Source organism: Pelobates fuscus, chromosome 5 (genome assembly GCF_036172605.1).
Source record: "Pelobates fuscus isolate aPelFus1 chromosome 5, aPelFus1.pri, whole genome shotgun sequence".
Classification (NCBI taxonomy): Eukaryota; Metazoa; Chordata; class Amphibia; order Anura; family Pelobatidae; genus Pelobates; species Pelobates fuscus.
Window position 1 is genome coordinate 114465544 of NC_086321.1, and position 15539 is coordinate 114481082.

Below are 15539 nucleotides of genomic sequence, written 5' to 3' on the forward strand. Positions count from 1 at the left end.
ATTCACTTAGCCTCAGTAACAATAAAGGCTTCTTGTCTTTACTTACTGATTCATATGAAATTTATTTAAAGTGTCACTTAATTATTTCATACTTACTAGCACTGGTTAGACTTAAACCTCTTTTCACTTGCTTTTCTCATTGCAGAATGGATTTCTGTGTCCATAAAGATGAACCATGTGATACCGTTGGTAAGTAAATAAATCTGTACAAATTAACACCGAGTAACCTCATCATGGACAGTTTTGAATTAATATAAATATATATATATATATATATATATATATATATACACACACACACACACAATAAAAACTCTGCTCTGTTATTTGAAGAGCACTTTTAAAGTTTATCTAAATTTCGACTAGGATGCCAATTTCCATAATTACTAAAGTCTATTTCAGTTGGAATTTTTCTGAACCAGTTGGCTGGATGCATTTGGTGTCTGGTTTAAAATCTGTGGTTTTTGCATCCAAACTCTATACAAAGTATAAGATTCAGAGTATATACATAGCATCACTTGTAAACTAACTAGGGACTGAATGCATCCAGCAGAATGCACATTTGCAAATTATTGTTCCCTTGCTTTGGTGTAAATGAACGATAATTTGTCTAACTCTCATCGGCAAATGGTTAAAAAACCTTCAGCAGCATAAGGAACAATCATATCGCAGCTGACGAGAGCTTGCTAGTCAACAACCACATTAAAAAAGAGAATGCGAGTAAAAATACATTTTAAAAAAACATGGGGGGACATGTCCTAACCATAGGCGGGAGGTGGAAGTGACTATGTATAAATCAATGGGTGCTGGAAATGTTTCTGTCTTCCTCTCTCCTTCCACCCATGGGCTAAGTGGGATTATCTATGACATTGGGGGCTGGACATGCCATTGGTATTAGCCAACAGGTATTATATTTTTTGAGCAATCCCTCACTAATATGAGTTGAGTAGGGAGGATTATTTTTTGGGTGGGCGGGAGGGATGGCTAGGGGTTTGTGGATCCCTAGCCACTATGGCATGGAGGGGGGACAGCAAACGGCCCCTTCATTTGCGGTATGGATTTTGTGGTACATCCAACTCCTTTTGTATTGTTACCCACACTTAATGCCCATAGACAATAGCATGTCCATCACCCAATTATTATTAAATATCCCCTTCTTCCACTCATGTGTGGTTGCTGGGGGTGGACAATGGGATGTCCACTATTACTTTATTAATAGCTTTCAGTCGATGCCCCAGGGTGGGAACTGGGTTGAGAATTTAGCAAGTCCCCTTCATGTTGTTTTGTAATAAAACCCTGACCAGCTTGCCACGGGTGAGGGTTGGGATTGAAGAGAGGCATGTCCACCTACAATTATTTAAGTTCTGCCCCTACTTGATCCCCTACTAAGCTGCCACATCACTTGATTTCAGTATAGCGAGCAGCTGCTCACTGTTTAGTAGACATGCAGCATGACAGGTGAGGGCATAAAGGAAGCTTCCTATCTCCCTTATATTAATATGAGGGTGATCAATGTGTCACCTGGCTGGCTAACTTTTGTGCTGCCAAGGTTTTTTTTTTTTTAAAGCAATTTGCCCCCTGGCCACTAACACTTCAGACAGACAAATGGCTCGGATTTTTTAAATCCATGCCTTTACTTGTTTAACAATGTAGACCAGGATTTCAGCAGTAATACTAAAAAGAGAGCGCAATATGAAATTAAAGCAAATGTCCTAAACAAAAAGTCAAGATATAGTTGGAATAATACAGTGAATATAGTACCCTCTGGTACTTAGACAGTAATAGCAGCTAAAACGAAAAGAATTCTCCCAAATTCTAAGAAACAAATTGGCATATGAGTTTCAGCGCTTAGTAGATATTCCCCTTTAAAAATAAAAAGGGGGCATTTAGTATGAAAAAAAACAATAATATAAAAAAATCATATAGATCACAGAAAAAAGAAAAAAAAGGGAAAAAGATAAAAATGTGTCCAAATGTTCTATCTGTAACAAAGTCCTGAAAAAAAAAATCCAAATTTCGTAATGATTTGCAGGGACTCGAAAGTGAGTTGAGATACCTTTAAAAAAACGGAGACAGGGAAAGATACATAGCGTAATACTGTATCAAAAAGGTATTTATTGTCCAATATACAGGAACAAAGTTAAAAGGATCCCCCCCCAACATAAGACTCTTACATAAAATAAAATGTAGTACTCATCGTAATATATATTGCAGGCAAATAGATCTGTCCCAGCGGCTTGTGTGTTTCCCTATGACAGCTCCTCTCCGGTGCACTCGGGTAGGTTGTCGGTAATATGCTCAAAGGGAAAATGCTGGCTGGAAAAAACCGGCTTCTGGTAGGCGCTGGTGCAGTCTGCTGCAGATGGTAGTTCTCAATGAAGAAAAAAGCACCCTATCGACGCGTTTCGCCCTTCCACAGAGGGCTTTTTCAAGATAGGTGCTTGAGGCTTGATGTGGCAGTTTTATACCTTGCCGGGTAAAAAAATTTTAAATTTCTTAAAGGGATACACTCCTTTTTTTGAAAAATGAATGAAAAATAAATGTTTTACATAGGGGAGAGCTGAGGAAAGCTTGCTTATAAAACATATGATAAAATATAGTAAAATACAATGTTTATATGGACTTAAAATTAGTGCATTTGCACTCATAATACATCAAATTGAAATTAAAATATAAAGCTACTCTGTAGTGATACTTATTACACATTTATAGATCTAGCTTAATTCTGACATAATTATTTACGTTTATCATGGAACAGTCATAAGAACAGACATTTGCAATAATTGCATATAATCACATTTTGATGTGATATCATTAATTGAAAGTGTTTAAATTGTATTTAAATTATGTATTAGCATAAGGACAAGTATAGTTATACTGTAAATGGTTTCGGGATCTATACTTTGTTTCGAGTTTTCCCATCAGGACTGAAACTCAATAACAAGACATCCTAAAGCGTGATACTATATGGCAATTTAAACACTTTCAATTAATGATATCACATCAAAATGTGATTATATGCAATTATTGCAAATGTCTGTTCTTATGACTGTTCCATGATAAACGTAAATAATTATGTCAGAATTAAGCTAGATCTATAAATGTGTAATAAGTATCACTACAGAGTAGCTTTATATTTTAATTTCAATTTGATGTATTATGAGTGCAAATGCACTAATTTTAAGTCCATATAAACATTGTATTTTACTATATTTTATCATATGTTTTATAAGCAAGCTTTCCTCAGCTCTCCCCTATGTAAAACATTTATTTTTCATTCATTTTTCAAAAAAAGGAGTGTATCCCTTTAAGAAATTTAAAATTTTTTTACCCGGCAAGGTATAAAACTGCCACATCAAGCCTCAAGCACCTATCTTGAAAAAGCCCTCTGTGGAAGGGCGAAACGCGTCGATAGGGTGCTTTTTTCTTCATTGAGAACTACCATCTGCAGCAGACTGCACCAGCGCCTACCAGAAGCCGGTTTTTTCCAGCCAGCATTTTCCCTTTGAGCATATTACCGACAACCTACCCGAGTGCACCGGAGAGGAGCTGTCATAGGGAAACACACAAGCCGCTGGGACAGATCTATTTGCCTGCAATATATATTACGATGAGTACTACATTTTATTTTATGTAAGAGTCTTATGTTGGGGGGGGATCCTTTTAACTTTGTTCCTGTATATTGGACAATAAATACCTTTTTGATACAGTATTACGCTATGTATCTTTCCCTGTCTCCGTTTTTTTAAAGGTATCTCAACTCACTTTCGAGTCCCTGCAAATCATTACGAAATTTGGATTTTTTTTTTCAGGACTTTGTTACAGATAGAACATTTGGACACATTTTTATCTTTTTCCCTTTTTTTTCTTTTTTCTGTGATCTATATGATTTTTTTATATTATTGTTTTTTTTCATACTAAATGCCCCCTTTTTATTTTTAAAGGGGAATATCTACTAAGCGCTGAAACTCATATGCCAATTTGTTTCTTAGAATTTGGGAGAATTCTTTTCATTTTAGCTGCTATTACTGTCTAAGTACCAGAGGGTACTATATTCACTGTATTATTCTAACTATATCTTGACTTTTTGTTTAGGACATTTGCTTTAATTTCATATTGCGCTCTCTTTTTAGTATTATTGTATATTGTATTTTCCCACTCTAGAGTAGCAGCAGATTGAGATAAGAACATGTCTCTGTTCACATTCAGGGAACAGTGCAAGATTGACCTTGCCTTAAAAAACGATCAAAATGATTGTGTCACGGTAAAAGACACACACTGGAGAAAACAGGTATTTCAGCTTGAAAAACTGATTATTAAAGAAATTAAACTTAAATTAGAAATAGCTTCCCTGGAACAGTACTGGGATAAACGTATTATCCCGAGAGGTTTACGCTTAATGCTAAAATCAGCGACGGATAAAGAGGATGAGGAATTCAACATTGTTTGGGACAGAATTTTGGATCACTGCTCTTTTGAGCTTATGAGCCATATTATCTGCAAACGGAAACGCATGCTGGCAGCCCTGGATGAGGAGATTAATGATATAAAGGAAATCCTGTCTCCTCACCTAGCACTGCCAGAGTGCATACAACTTATGGAAAAGATAAAAGAAAAGTTAAGTTCTGCATTTGAGGAAACAGTGTCCCTTAAAAAACGGAAATTTGAGAGGGACCAAGAGGACTTCAGGGATAACAAGGTCAGAAATTATAAGAGAACCCAGAGGGATAGACCTTATAAATCGACACCTAGGGGCAAAAAATATAATGCACCCAGAAATCCGAGATACCAAAACAACACCCATGCTCGAGTTGAAGGAACAGGTCATAATTATATTGAAAGGGGAGGGCAGAATCCGAGACAACATACACCTAAGAGACAGACAAACCATGAATGGACCACAGTCGCCTACAACAATAACAACAAAAAGAGGAACCCTCAAAAACTACAAGGCAAACAAAATGATATAACGCCTAGAACCAAACATCAGAATCAAAGTTGGCGTCCACATAATAGGTATGAGGCACTCCAGATAGAGGAGATGAACCATAAAGTAGAAAAAGAAAAGGAGGGGGAAACTCAACAACCCTCTAATGATTTTTTAGGACCACGAAGTCAATACTTCAGCCGGTACCAACAGGAGCCCCAACAACCCAGCACCAGAAAGAGACCTTTTTTAGAGGATGCAGGGGGGGGAAGAGATACCGCAGAAGACAAGAGAATGAGAAAATGGAGCAGATAGGTATATTTAATCTATCTGAGGTCAACTTAACCAAAAACCAGATAAAGGTGCTAAACAAGGGATTAAAATATGCCCCGACAGTGGGGTCAGATCCCTTCATGGCGTTTTTAGACGTACAAAAATATATGAGAAAACTGACCTTAAAGAAATTCTTCCTAAACTATCCAGCTCCTGGGGCACCGAAACCAGAATACAGCACTTTCCATCATACGAACCTAAGAAACAACTCTACCTTTTGTCCCTCGAACCAAACCAGTGGCCCCATGTCAGCTTTTAGCCTGGCAGTAATCGCGGACATAGACAAATTACCCAAGAAAGTAGCTAAGCATAAACAAAATTTAAGTGTATGGGAACGCACGGCACTTAAGGAACTTAGCGACAACATGGAGATTACAATAAAACCGGCGGACAAGGGAGGTGGAATTGTGGTCCTTAACACTAAAGACTATGATATGGAGTGCAGGAGAATTTTGAATGATACCGCAACATATAAATTAATCAATAGCGACCCCACACTGGACACAAAACAACGCCTTTTCCATATTTTAGAGAAAGGGAAGTTTTTAAACATTTTAACCAAAAAAGAACTGGAGTTTGTCATGGTGATATATCCAAAAAAACCAGTATTTTACCAATTACCAAAAATCCACAAAAACCTCTCAAATCCCCCGGGAAGACCCATTATCTCTGGGATAGGATCACTAACATGCAATTTATCCCAGTATATAGACGTCATATTGCAACCATTTGTTAAAAAAGCAAGATCCTACCTAAAAGACAGTGGAGACCTTTTGAGAAAAATAGAAGGCCTAAAATGGGACCAGGACTACTATATGGTGACTTGTGATGTAACATCCTTGTACACCGTCATTAAACACGACCAGGGGATAGAGGCAATAAGAAAAACATTATATGAAGAACCCACAATGCTAATGGAACAAGTGGAATTTTTGATTGAGTGCATCGATTTTATATTAAATAACAACTTTTTTTGGTATGGCAGTGACATATATCTACAGACCAATGGTACCGCTATGGGGACCAGGTTCGCCCCCAGCTATGCCAACATCTTTATGGCCCACTGGGAGAATCTATTTATTTGGCACGGGCACCAGTGGGAGGCGAACCTGGTCTTCTATAGACGGTACATTGACGATTGTTTTTTTGTGTGGAAGGGGGAGGAGACGGAACTTATCAATTTCCTGGCATACATTAACCAGAACATATATAATCTATCATTTACATACAAATATAGCTCTACAGACATCGATTTTTTGGATTTGATCCTCTATACCGACTCACAGAATATTTTAAAATCAAAGACCTTTTTCAAGAGTGTGGACGTAAATAGTTACATTTGGACTTCAAGCTGTCACTATCCATCATGGCTGTCAAATGTCCCATTTGGCCAATTTTTAAGGGTCAAAAAGAACTGCACGGACCCTGAGGTATATGAATCGCAAGCACTAAAAGTAAAACAGCAGTTTGCTGAGAAAGACTACAGCGAGGAATCACTGGAACTAGCTCTCCGAAAAGTGAAAACAATAGAACGCACGACCCTTTTACAAACTAAGCAGGAGAAAGCCAAAAGGGACAAGGATACGGAAAACATGTGTCCGGTGGTGTTCAACTATAGTGCACAAGCGAACTTTATAAAGGCGAGTGTACAAAAGCATTGGCATCTACTCCGGCAAGACCCGGCTTTAGCCACACTTTTACCTATACGACCCAGGATAATATTCAGGGGGGCCCCTACATTACAGGATAGATTAGTTCATAGTTATCATAAACCTATGAAACCCACTCACTTTTTAACAAGTCAAAAGGGATTCTACAAATGTGGGAACTGTAACATATGTAAAACCAGTTCCAAAGGAAAAAACCAAACCTCCTTCCAGTCATCAGTCACAAAAGAAACCTACAATATCAAACACTGCATCACTTGCAATACCAAACAAGTGATCTACAAGTTGGAGTGTCCTTGTGGCCTCCAATACGTGGGTCAAACAAAAAGGATACTCAAAATTAGACTCAGAGAACATGTCTACAACATCAAAAGGGGCTTTGAGCAACATTCTCTCTCCAACCACTTTAGAACACACCACAACAGAGATCCAACACTTCTTTCATACTGTGGGATAGAGAAGGTGGAAATACCATGGAGGGGAGGCGAACCAAGCAAAACCCTAACATACCGGGAAATGTTCTGGATCTATACCTTAAAGACCCTGACCCCTTTGGGTCTGAATGCTGAACTAGAATTAGCTAACATACTATAAAGGAGAACCGGAACTGTAATTAGCTTTGGATTATCACTTACTAAAAAGAAATAGCTTAAGCCTCAAATTCCAGATTTCTCTCAAATTCTGAGCTTTTCTAGAAAAGAAGTAGTATATTAGTCTCCATATCTTCTCATGTATTTCTGTCTTAACCATGGGCTTTGAGCTCTAGGTTCATCCAAAGATTTAGAATCCTCTAAAAATTTTCTTTTTTACAAATTTATAAAATTATCACGCTTTAGGATGTCTTGTTATTGAGTTTCAGTCCTGATGGGAAAACTCGAAACAAAGTATAGATCCCGAAACCATTTACAGTATAACTATACTTGTCCTTATGCTAATACATAATTTAAATACAATTTAAACACTTTCAATTAATGATATCACATCAAAATGTGATTATATGCAATTATTGCAAATGTCTGTTCTTATGACTGTTCCATGATAAACGTAAATAATTATGTCAGAATTAAGCTAGATCTATAAATGTGTAATAAGTATCACTACAGAGTAGCTTTATATTTTAATTTCAATTTGATGTATTATGAGTGCAAATGCACTAATTTTAAGTCCATATAAACATTGTATTTTACTATATTTTATCATATGTTTTATAAGCAAGCTTTCCTCAGCTCTCCCCTATGTAAAACATTTATTTTTCATTCATTTTTCAAAAAAAGGAGTGTATCCCTTTAAGAAATTTAAAATTTTTTTACCCGGCAAGGTATAAAACTGCCACATCAAGCCTCAAGCACCTATCTTGAAAAAGCCCTCTGTGGAAGGGCGAAACGCGTCGATAGGGTGCTTTTTTCTTCATTGAGAACTACCATCTGCAGCAGACTGCACCAGCGCCTACCAGAAGCCGGTTTTTTCCAGCCAGCATTTTCCCTTTGAGCATATTACCGACAACCTACCCGAGTGCACCGGAGAGGAGCTGTCATAGGGAAACACACAAGCCGCTGGGACAGATCTATTTGCCTGCAATATATATTACGATGAGTACTACATTTTATTTTATGTAAGAGTCTTATGTTGGGGGGGGATCCTTTTAACTTTGTTCCTGTATATTGGACAATAAATACCTTTTTGATACAGTATTACGCTATGTATCTTTCCCTGTCTCCGTTTTTTTAAAGGTATCTCAACTCACTTTCGAGTCCCTGCAAATCATTACGAAATTTGGATTTTTTTTTTCAGGACTTTGTTACAGATAGAACATTTGGACACATTTTTATCTTTTTCCCTTTTTTTTCTTTTTTCTGTGATCTATATGATTTTTTTATATTATTGTTTTTTTTCATACTAAATGCCCCCTTTTTATTTTTAAAGGGGAATATCTACTAAGCGCTGAAACTCATATGCCAAAGGATTTCAGCAGACCTATAGCTTTTGGTCCAGATGAAATCCAGACCAAATTCAGGCTTATTCAGAGCCTGCTTGAATTGCACATACAGTCTGAATAGCCCCACATTGCCCCAAATGGTTTTGTCTCATTCAATATGGGGCAATTCAACCTTTCATAAATAAACCACCTTAGTAATTAAAAACTCATTAAAGTCCATTTTAATTTCATTCATAGGAACCGCTATGGTATACACTACAGGTTCCACAGGTCAAAAAACCCTGGCGAGTGTGCATCCAATAGTCACTTTTACACTCTTTTCTGTAGCCTTCACAATTTACTTGTTGAAAATGAATTTGTAAACAGTGACATCAATTCATCTGGAATTCTTTACTCTTTATCTCAATATACAAATCATAGCTGATTTTTGTCAAACGAGCTTCAAACATGTTGGTAAATGATACATTAAAGGCACTTTGGTAATCAAAGAATATCATGTTAAAAGCATCTGTCTATGGACTAAAAAAATTAGGTATTCCAGACATACTGAAGAAATGCAAGTTTTTTTGTGCCCAGCAAGCTTGTTATCTCGGATTCTCTTTGCATTTGGTGTCTTTCTTTGAAGATTAAATTACACTAAATTGTTTGCTTCTCCAGTATTCAATGCCTTACAGAAAATGTTATACTGTGAGGCATATGACTTGATAATTATAATTTTAGCTCTTACAAAAACGATCCGTCTTTTGAGTGTTTACGTGAACAAAATATATCGGTTTTGATGGAAGGAGAATTATTATTAGATATATGAAATGACACAAAGACATTATTTTAACTGTTTCCTTTCTGGTAGAAACTAAAAGAAACTTAGATTCAAACTCTTCATGACTTATACCATCAATACCTCGGTTGGAAGCATGGGCGACGGGCTGGCATTTCCTTTCAATGTTATATCAGTGAAAGCCTTGTTGCAGATGAAACTGGTACAGGGCCTAATCATTGTGGCAATGAATGAGAAATACTGACTATAGCAACATAAACATGGGCAAATCCAGAACCAAATCTAGGGAGGGGCAATCGTGATGAGATGTAGCGGGGGAACAGGGGGCTGAAGTATAGGAGACAGGGGACTGAACTGTAGGAGTTTAGGAGGTGTAGTGGGGTGTATGGAGCTGTAATTTGCAGGCTAGAGGGCTGTAGTGGTGCATAGGGGGCTGTGTTGGGGATAGGGGATTAGAGTGGAGGGATGGGGCTCTAGTTAAAATAAATGACATTCATAGACACATAGACTGGCATACACACACACACACACACTGGCACAAACACAGAGAAAAACATGAACCTAGACAGGTACACACAGATATACACACATACCTACATATGGCACACACAGATACACATATACATATACCTACACATACACACACTGGCACACACAGATACACACGCATACACTGGCAAACACACGCACAGTTTACACACTGGTCCACACACATACCTGCACATACACACACATACACACACACACATACACATCTACACACAGATACACACTGATACTCACAACTACACACTGACGCTCACAGATACACATACATACACACAGTAGCACACAGATACACATATATACACACACAGATACACACACATCTACACACACAGATGCACACTGATACTCACAACTACACACTGACACTCACAGATACACATACCTACACATACACACACAGTAGCACACACATATACACATACATACACACACAGATTTGCACACACACACACACGCACCTTTATACACATACACACACACACAGATAAAACACACACTGGCACACACAGACACAGGTACACACATACACAAACTGGCAAACAGATACACACACATACAGCCACAGGCACACACAAAGATTAACATACATAAACTGGCACAGACACACATATACCTACACACACACACACATACAGGCACACAGATACAGACACACATACATACACATTGGCACACAAACACAGATACATACACATACATAAACTGGCACAAATACACATACACACACATACGGGCACACAGATACAGACACACATACATCGTACATACACATTGGCACACACACAGATACATACACACAGTGACACACACACAGATTCACACATACACATACATAAACATACACACTGACACACAAATTGCAGTTGACATATCATTAACCAGCCCCTGCTTCCATACCTTTTGGTTGCAGGGAGGTGAATTCCTGGGGCTGGCTGAGGCTGATGGGATGGGAGTCAACCTGCAGAGCTCTCTCTCCTCCCTCCTCCTCCTCAGAGTTTCTTCAGTCCTCCCAGCCCACATGGTCAGTAAGCTGGGAGGAAGTAACAGTCACTTCCTCCCAGCACTCTCTGCTCTCTGCTCATAATAAAAGGTCTCTGCAAAATGTAAAGGGGCCCAGTGTCTGCCTGCTGTCGCTGCTCTATTTTTTCAGGAGGGGAGGAAGCAGGGGGGGAGGGGGGAATTGCCCTGTTGATCCCCCTCCCCCCAACACACCACTCCCCCAGGATCAGCCACTGAACATATATTTAATATGTTTTAATTATTTCTCTTTAACCCACATGCTCAGTTTTGTTTTGCACCACATGAAACCCCACATTACATCTACTTCAGTGCCAGCCTTCACCCAGTGGAGAAACACATGCCTCTGCCATGGCACTGTGTATCGTGCTAGATATCCATTGTATCTGTATAAATGTAATGTAAGCCATGCACAACTTGGACAAAGGACCAGACCTTGTGTGCATGGAAGATAGGTCTGGTGAGCATTTGCATTGCACCGAAATAATGTGATATATCTAATAAATTATGTCATGTTATCTTATATTGAATCCAAAGAGCATTCCATTGTTAAAGATAAACCATGGAGTAAAATATTCTACATTTATTGTAATGCATTAAACGATATAATGCAAAAAGAAAAAGTTACCTTGAAATTGTCTCTCAGACAGACCTTTCCCACTCCAGGAAGAAACTCCATAACAGAAAATCAAGTCATCAACATAATATACCACCACTTCTACCAGTTTACCCATATCCTAATGTAGTGAATTGGGCCTTGGTAAGTGCTCACCATACCTATCTTCCATGCACACAAAGTCTGGTCCTTTGTCCAAGTTGTGTATGGCTTATTGATGCCAATCACAAAATTTGAATTACATTTATACAGATACAATGGATATCTAGCAGAGACATGTGTTTCTCCACTGGGTGAAGACTGGCACTGAAGTAGATGTAATGTGGGGTCTCATGTGGTGCAAAACACAACTGAGCATGGGGTTTGAAGAGAAATAATTAAAACATATAAAATATAGGTGAGGGTGGTGCGATGACGTAACACGCCACGCGGTTACACTTGCGGCGTTAAGGAGCCGAAAGAGTGAGGGAGCCTCAGAGTACCTGGCGCTTATGGCAATACCTGCAGTGGATCCTACTTGAGGGTAGATCCGTTTCAAGGCAGAGAGCTGAGGTGAAGACAGCAACCCGGACTGAAAGAGGAGGCTTGGCACGGTACCCTTGAGTAAAGGGGAAGGCTTGGTGTCTGTGTGCTTAAGTTAAGAGAAGGATTGGTGGCAGTAGCAGGTAACAATAGTTCTGAGAAAGACCATGCCTGCCAAATGAATAAAAATGGAGGAAGAACATGAGAGGGAAGAACTGGAGGAGAAGGCATATTTTATAAACACCTAAAGGAGTCTTCAGAACAGATCCAGTACATGATATATATTTACAAGATAATTGGAATTTTTTACTCTGCTGCTTTTTTTAAAGGACAAATGTAAGTGACACATAAATGACACATACAATTATGGCAATGAAATGCTGCGAGGGATCAAATCCTATACAGAAAGCTAATTTATTTCAGTGAAAAGATTCAGGCTGAAAAAGGCAGGAGGAGTGAAAATTATGAGTGGCAACACTAAGAGTTGCCTGCCTTAAAAACAAGCCCCTTAAGCACATGTACTCATATACCAATGAACTGAAGTACAGGTGGAGAGAAAAAATAACGAAAATCAAGAAGTGGGAAACTAATCTCTAAACTAATTTGTTTATATGTACATATTTTTCTTCCTTCCTTTTTTAAAAATTCTTTTTGTACTAAGAAAACAAAGGGATCCACTCCAATGTGATACACGTATGTAATGAAAATGAAAATCTAGTGGTCACTCCAAAACAAAACAAAAAAAGTTCAAGGTGAAAGCTTGGATTTATATTTTTTTTTTCATAAAAGAAACACCAAAACTTAGAAGTAGACACAATGGCTGCCAAGACAGTAAACAGTTGACTAAGAAGGAAAAAAGGAAAAAAGATCCAAAGGTAGAGAAACATCTTTCCTTTTTTTCACCCCAGACATTAAAACCAGAAGAAGAAAAATCAATACTGGAAGACCAAATATTCAATAAACAATCAGAAGCTGAGGAGAGCCATAAAGAACAGTCGGTCAATAAGTCCAAATCACAATGCAATCACGCTATAATTACTAACAGAGGAGTTGGATCAACAATTTGTTAAAATTAAGATAGAATTAGAATTGAATATCAAGGAAATAAAATCAGAACTCACTATTCTCTCAAAAAAGGTAAAAGAAAATGAAGAAAAAATAGAAAATCTAGAATTCATGTTTACTTCTCAACAAGATAGGAATAATCAAAATGAGAATAAAATAACAGAACTGGAACAGAAAATAGCAGATCTCGAAGATAGATCCAGACGTATGGACATTAGGTTCAGAGGCATTCCGGAATCCATCGCTGGCGAAAACTTGGGAAAATTCCAAGAAGAATTTATGATAGACCTAGGAATTGAGAAGGAAGGCTACCCACAGTATTTCCAACGATGGCATATGACATTAAAGGCCCCGCAGTTGCCAGATAATATTCCAAGGGATGGTCTTGTCTGCTGCTCATCCTCCAAAATTAAGGAGAACATATTAAAATCCAGAAAAAAAAGTACCATCACCACTTAATGAAAATATTATGTTTTCCCCAGATTTGTCATAGTATATCAGATGGAAGAGACACACTTTTTCTACATACACAGCAATACTTAGAGAAAAGGACATAAGATATAAGTGGGGACTTCCAGCTCAAATCTTGATTTGGCATGACTCTAAATGGACACAAATTCAGTCACCAGACAAATTAAAGGTCTGGTTAAGAGAAATGAACATAATGGTAACAAGAGATTTAGCATATATGATGCTATTCTTGAGTAAAGGGGAAGGCTTGGTGTATATATATATATATATAAAACTTTTATTTTTTTATTTTTTTTTAATTTTATTTTAAGATAAAGGGGATCTTGATTTAGATCTTATTGATATGCATGAATTAGCATATGCCAAATGGTCGGTTGGATACCTTTTATTTCCTCTTTATTCATTTATTTATCTATTTATTTATTTATTTTTTTCCTCTTCTTGAGGAACTATTAATGGTTATTTTGATATGCATAGTATGAAATATGACAATATATTAAGAAATAAATCAATAGGTTCAAATAAAACACAAAGAAAGGAAGAGAAAGGATAGAGTCATAACGAGAGCACATAGATATGAAAGTTGGATACATAGCCACATAAAATTGAATCTAGTATTATTATACACTATGGAATCTTTATAAGTTTATTAATTCACTTAATTTTCATTCATTTATTTTCTTTGTTATTGAATTGACTAGTGTGTTTTCTGATGTAATAATACTTAATAATCTGATACGCACACCATAAGATAGGACACTACAAGAGAAAATAAACAAGCATGTTGAAATAAAACACAGTGAAAAGAAGAGAAAGTTAAAGGGTGATTAGAGAATATAGATGTGAGATGATTATATAGATTCACATAAAATAGAATGTAATATTATTATACACTACTGAATTTTATACGTTTCTTTATTAACCAATGTATTTAGTTAGATATCTCATTTTTTTTATTTATTTTTTTATTTTGCAATGTTATGGCTTCTTACTGGGTTTTTGACGGAACACTGAGAGAAGGGAAGGTAAAAGGGGGGAGACATTTACTGTATAATAGAGACATGTATGAGGCTGTTTAGTGATGAATTACTAAATAATATATATATTTTTAAAAATACACAAAGTATTGAAATTAGAAACCATAATGAAAAATGTATTAATACGGTATATTGATTCAAGGTATAGAGAAAGGAATAGAAGGATAAAGACCACCTGAGAGACACTCAGATCCATTTATTACTACTATTATAATTATTATACATTTTTTTATTTTTTTTTTAGCTGACGATAGGGTAATATCCCTTGCGAGGTCTTCAATGTAATATGATATCAAATGAGAGTGAAAAGAATAGAAATAAAGGGAAATTAATAAGATAAAGTAAAGTTTAAAGAATGAAAGAGCTAGAGAAAAGAACAGCTAGAGATACTTGGATTATATATACTCTTTATGACAAGTATGGATTCATTTTCATATAACTACATAAAATGGAGAAAAAAGAAGGAAAACAGATTTTTTTTTTCCTCTCTGAAAGTGAAGTGTTTTTTTTCTTTCCTCTTCTTCTTGTTTCGCTCCCTCCGTTCACACTTTATTGCTTTGTTTGATATAAATTACTGGCTTCCTCACTTATTAGGCTCCTTGGGCCATACTAGTTATGGCA

At 37.0% G+C, this 15539-nt stretch overlaps 1 protein-coding gene across 1 annotated transcript in view; it reads left to right on the top strand.

Moving 5' to 3' along the window:
* ADAMTS19 (ADAM metallopeptidase with thrombospondin type 1 motif 19) overlaps positions 1-15539 on the top strand; it is a 227737-nt gene that overhangs the window by 98210 nt on the left and 113988 nt on the right. The window contains exon 7 of the mRNA XM_063456413.1: positions 146-189. Coding sequence (XP_063312483.1) covers positions 146-189 — 44 coding nt within the window. The remainder of the gene's footprint in view (positions 1-145; positions 190-15539) is intronic.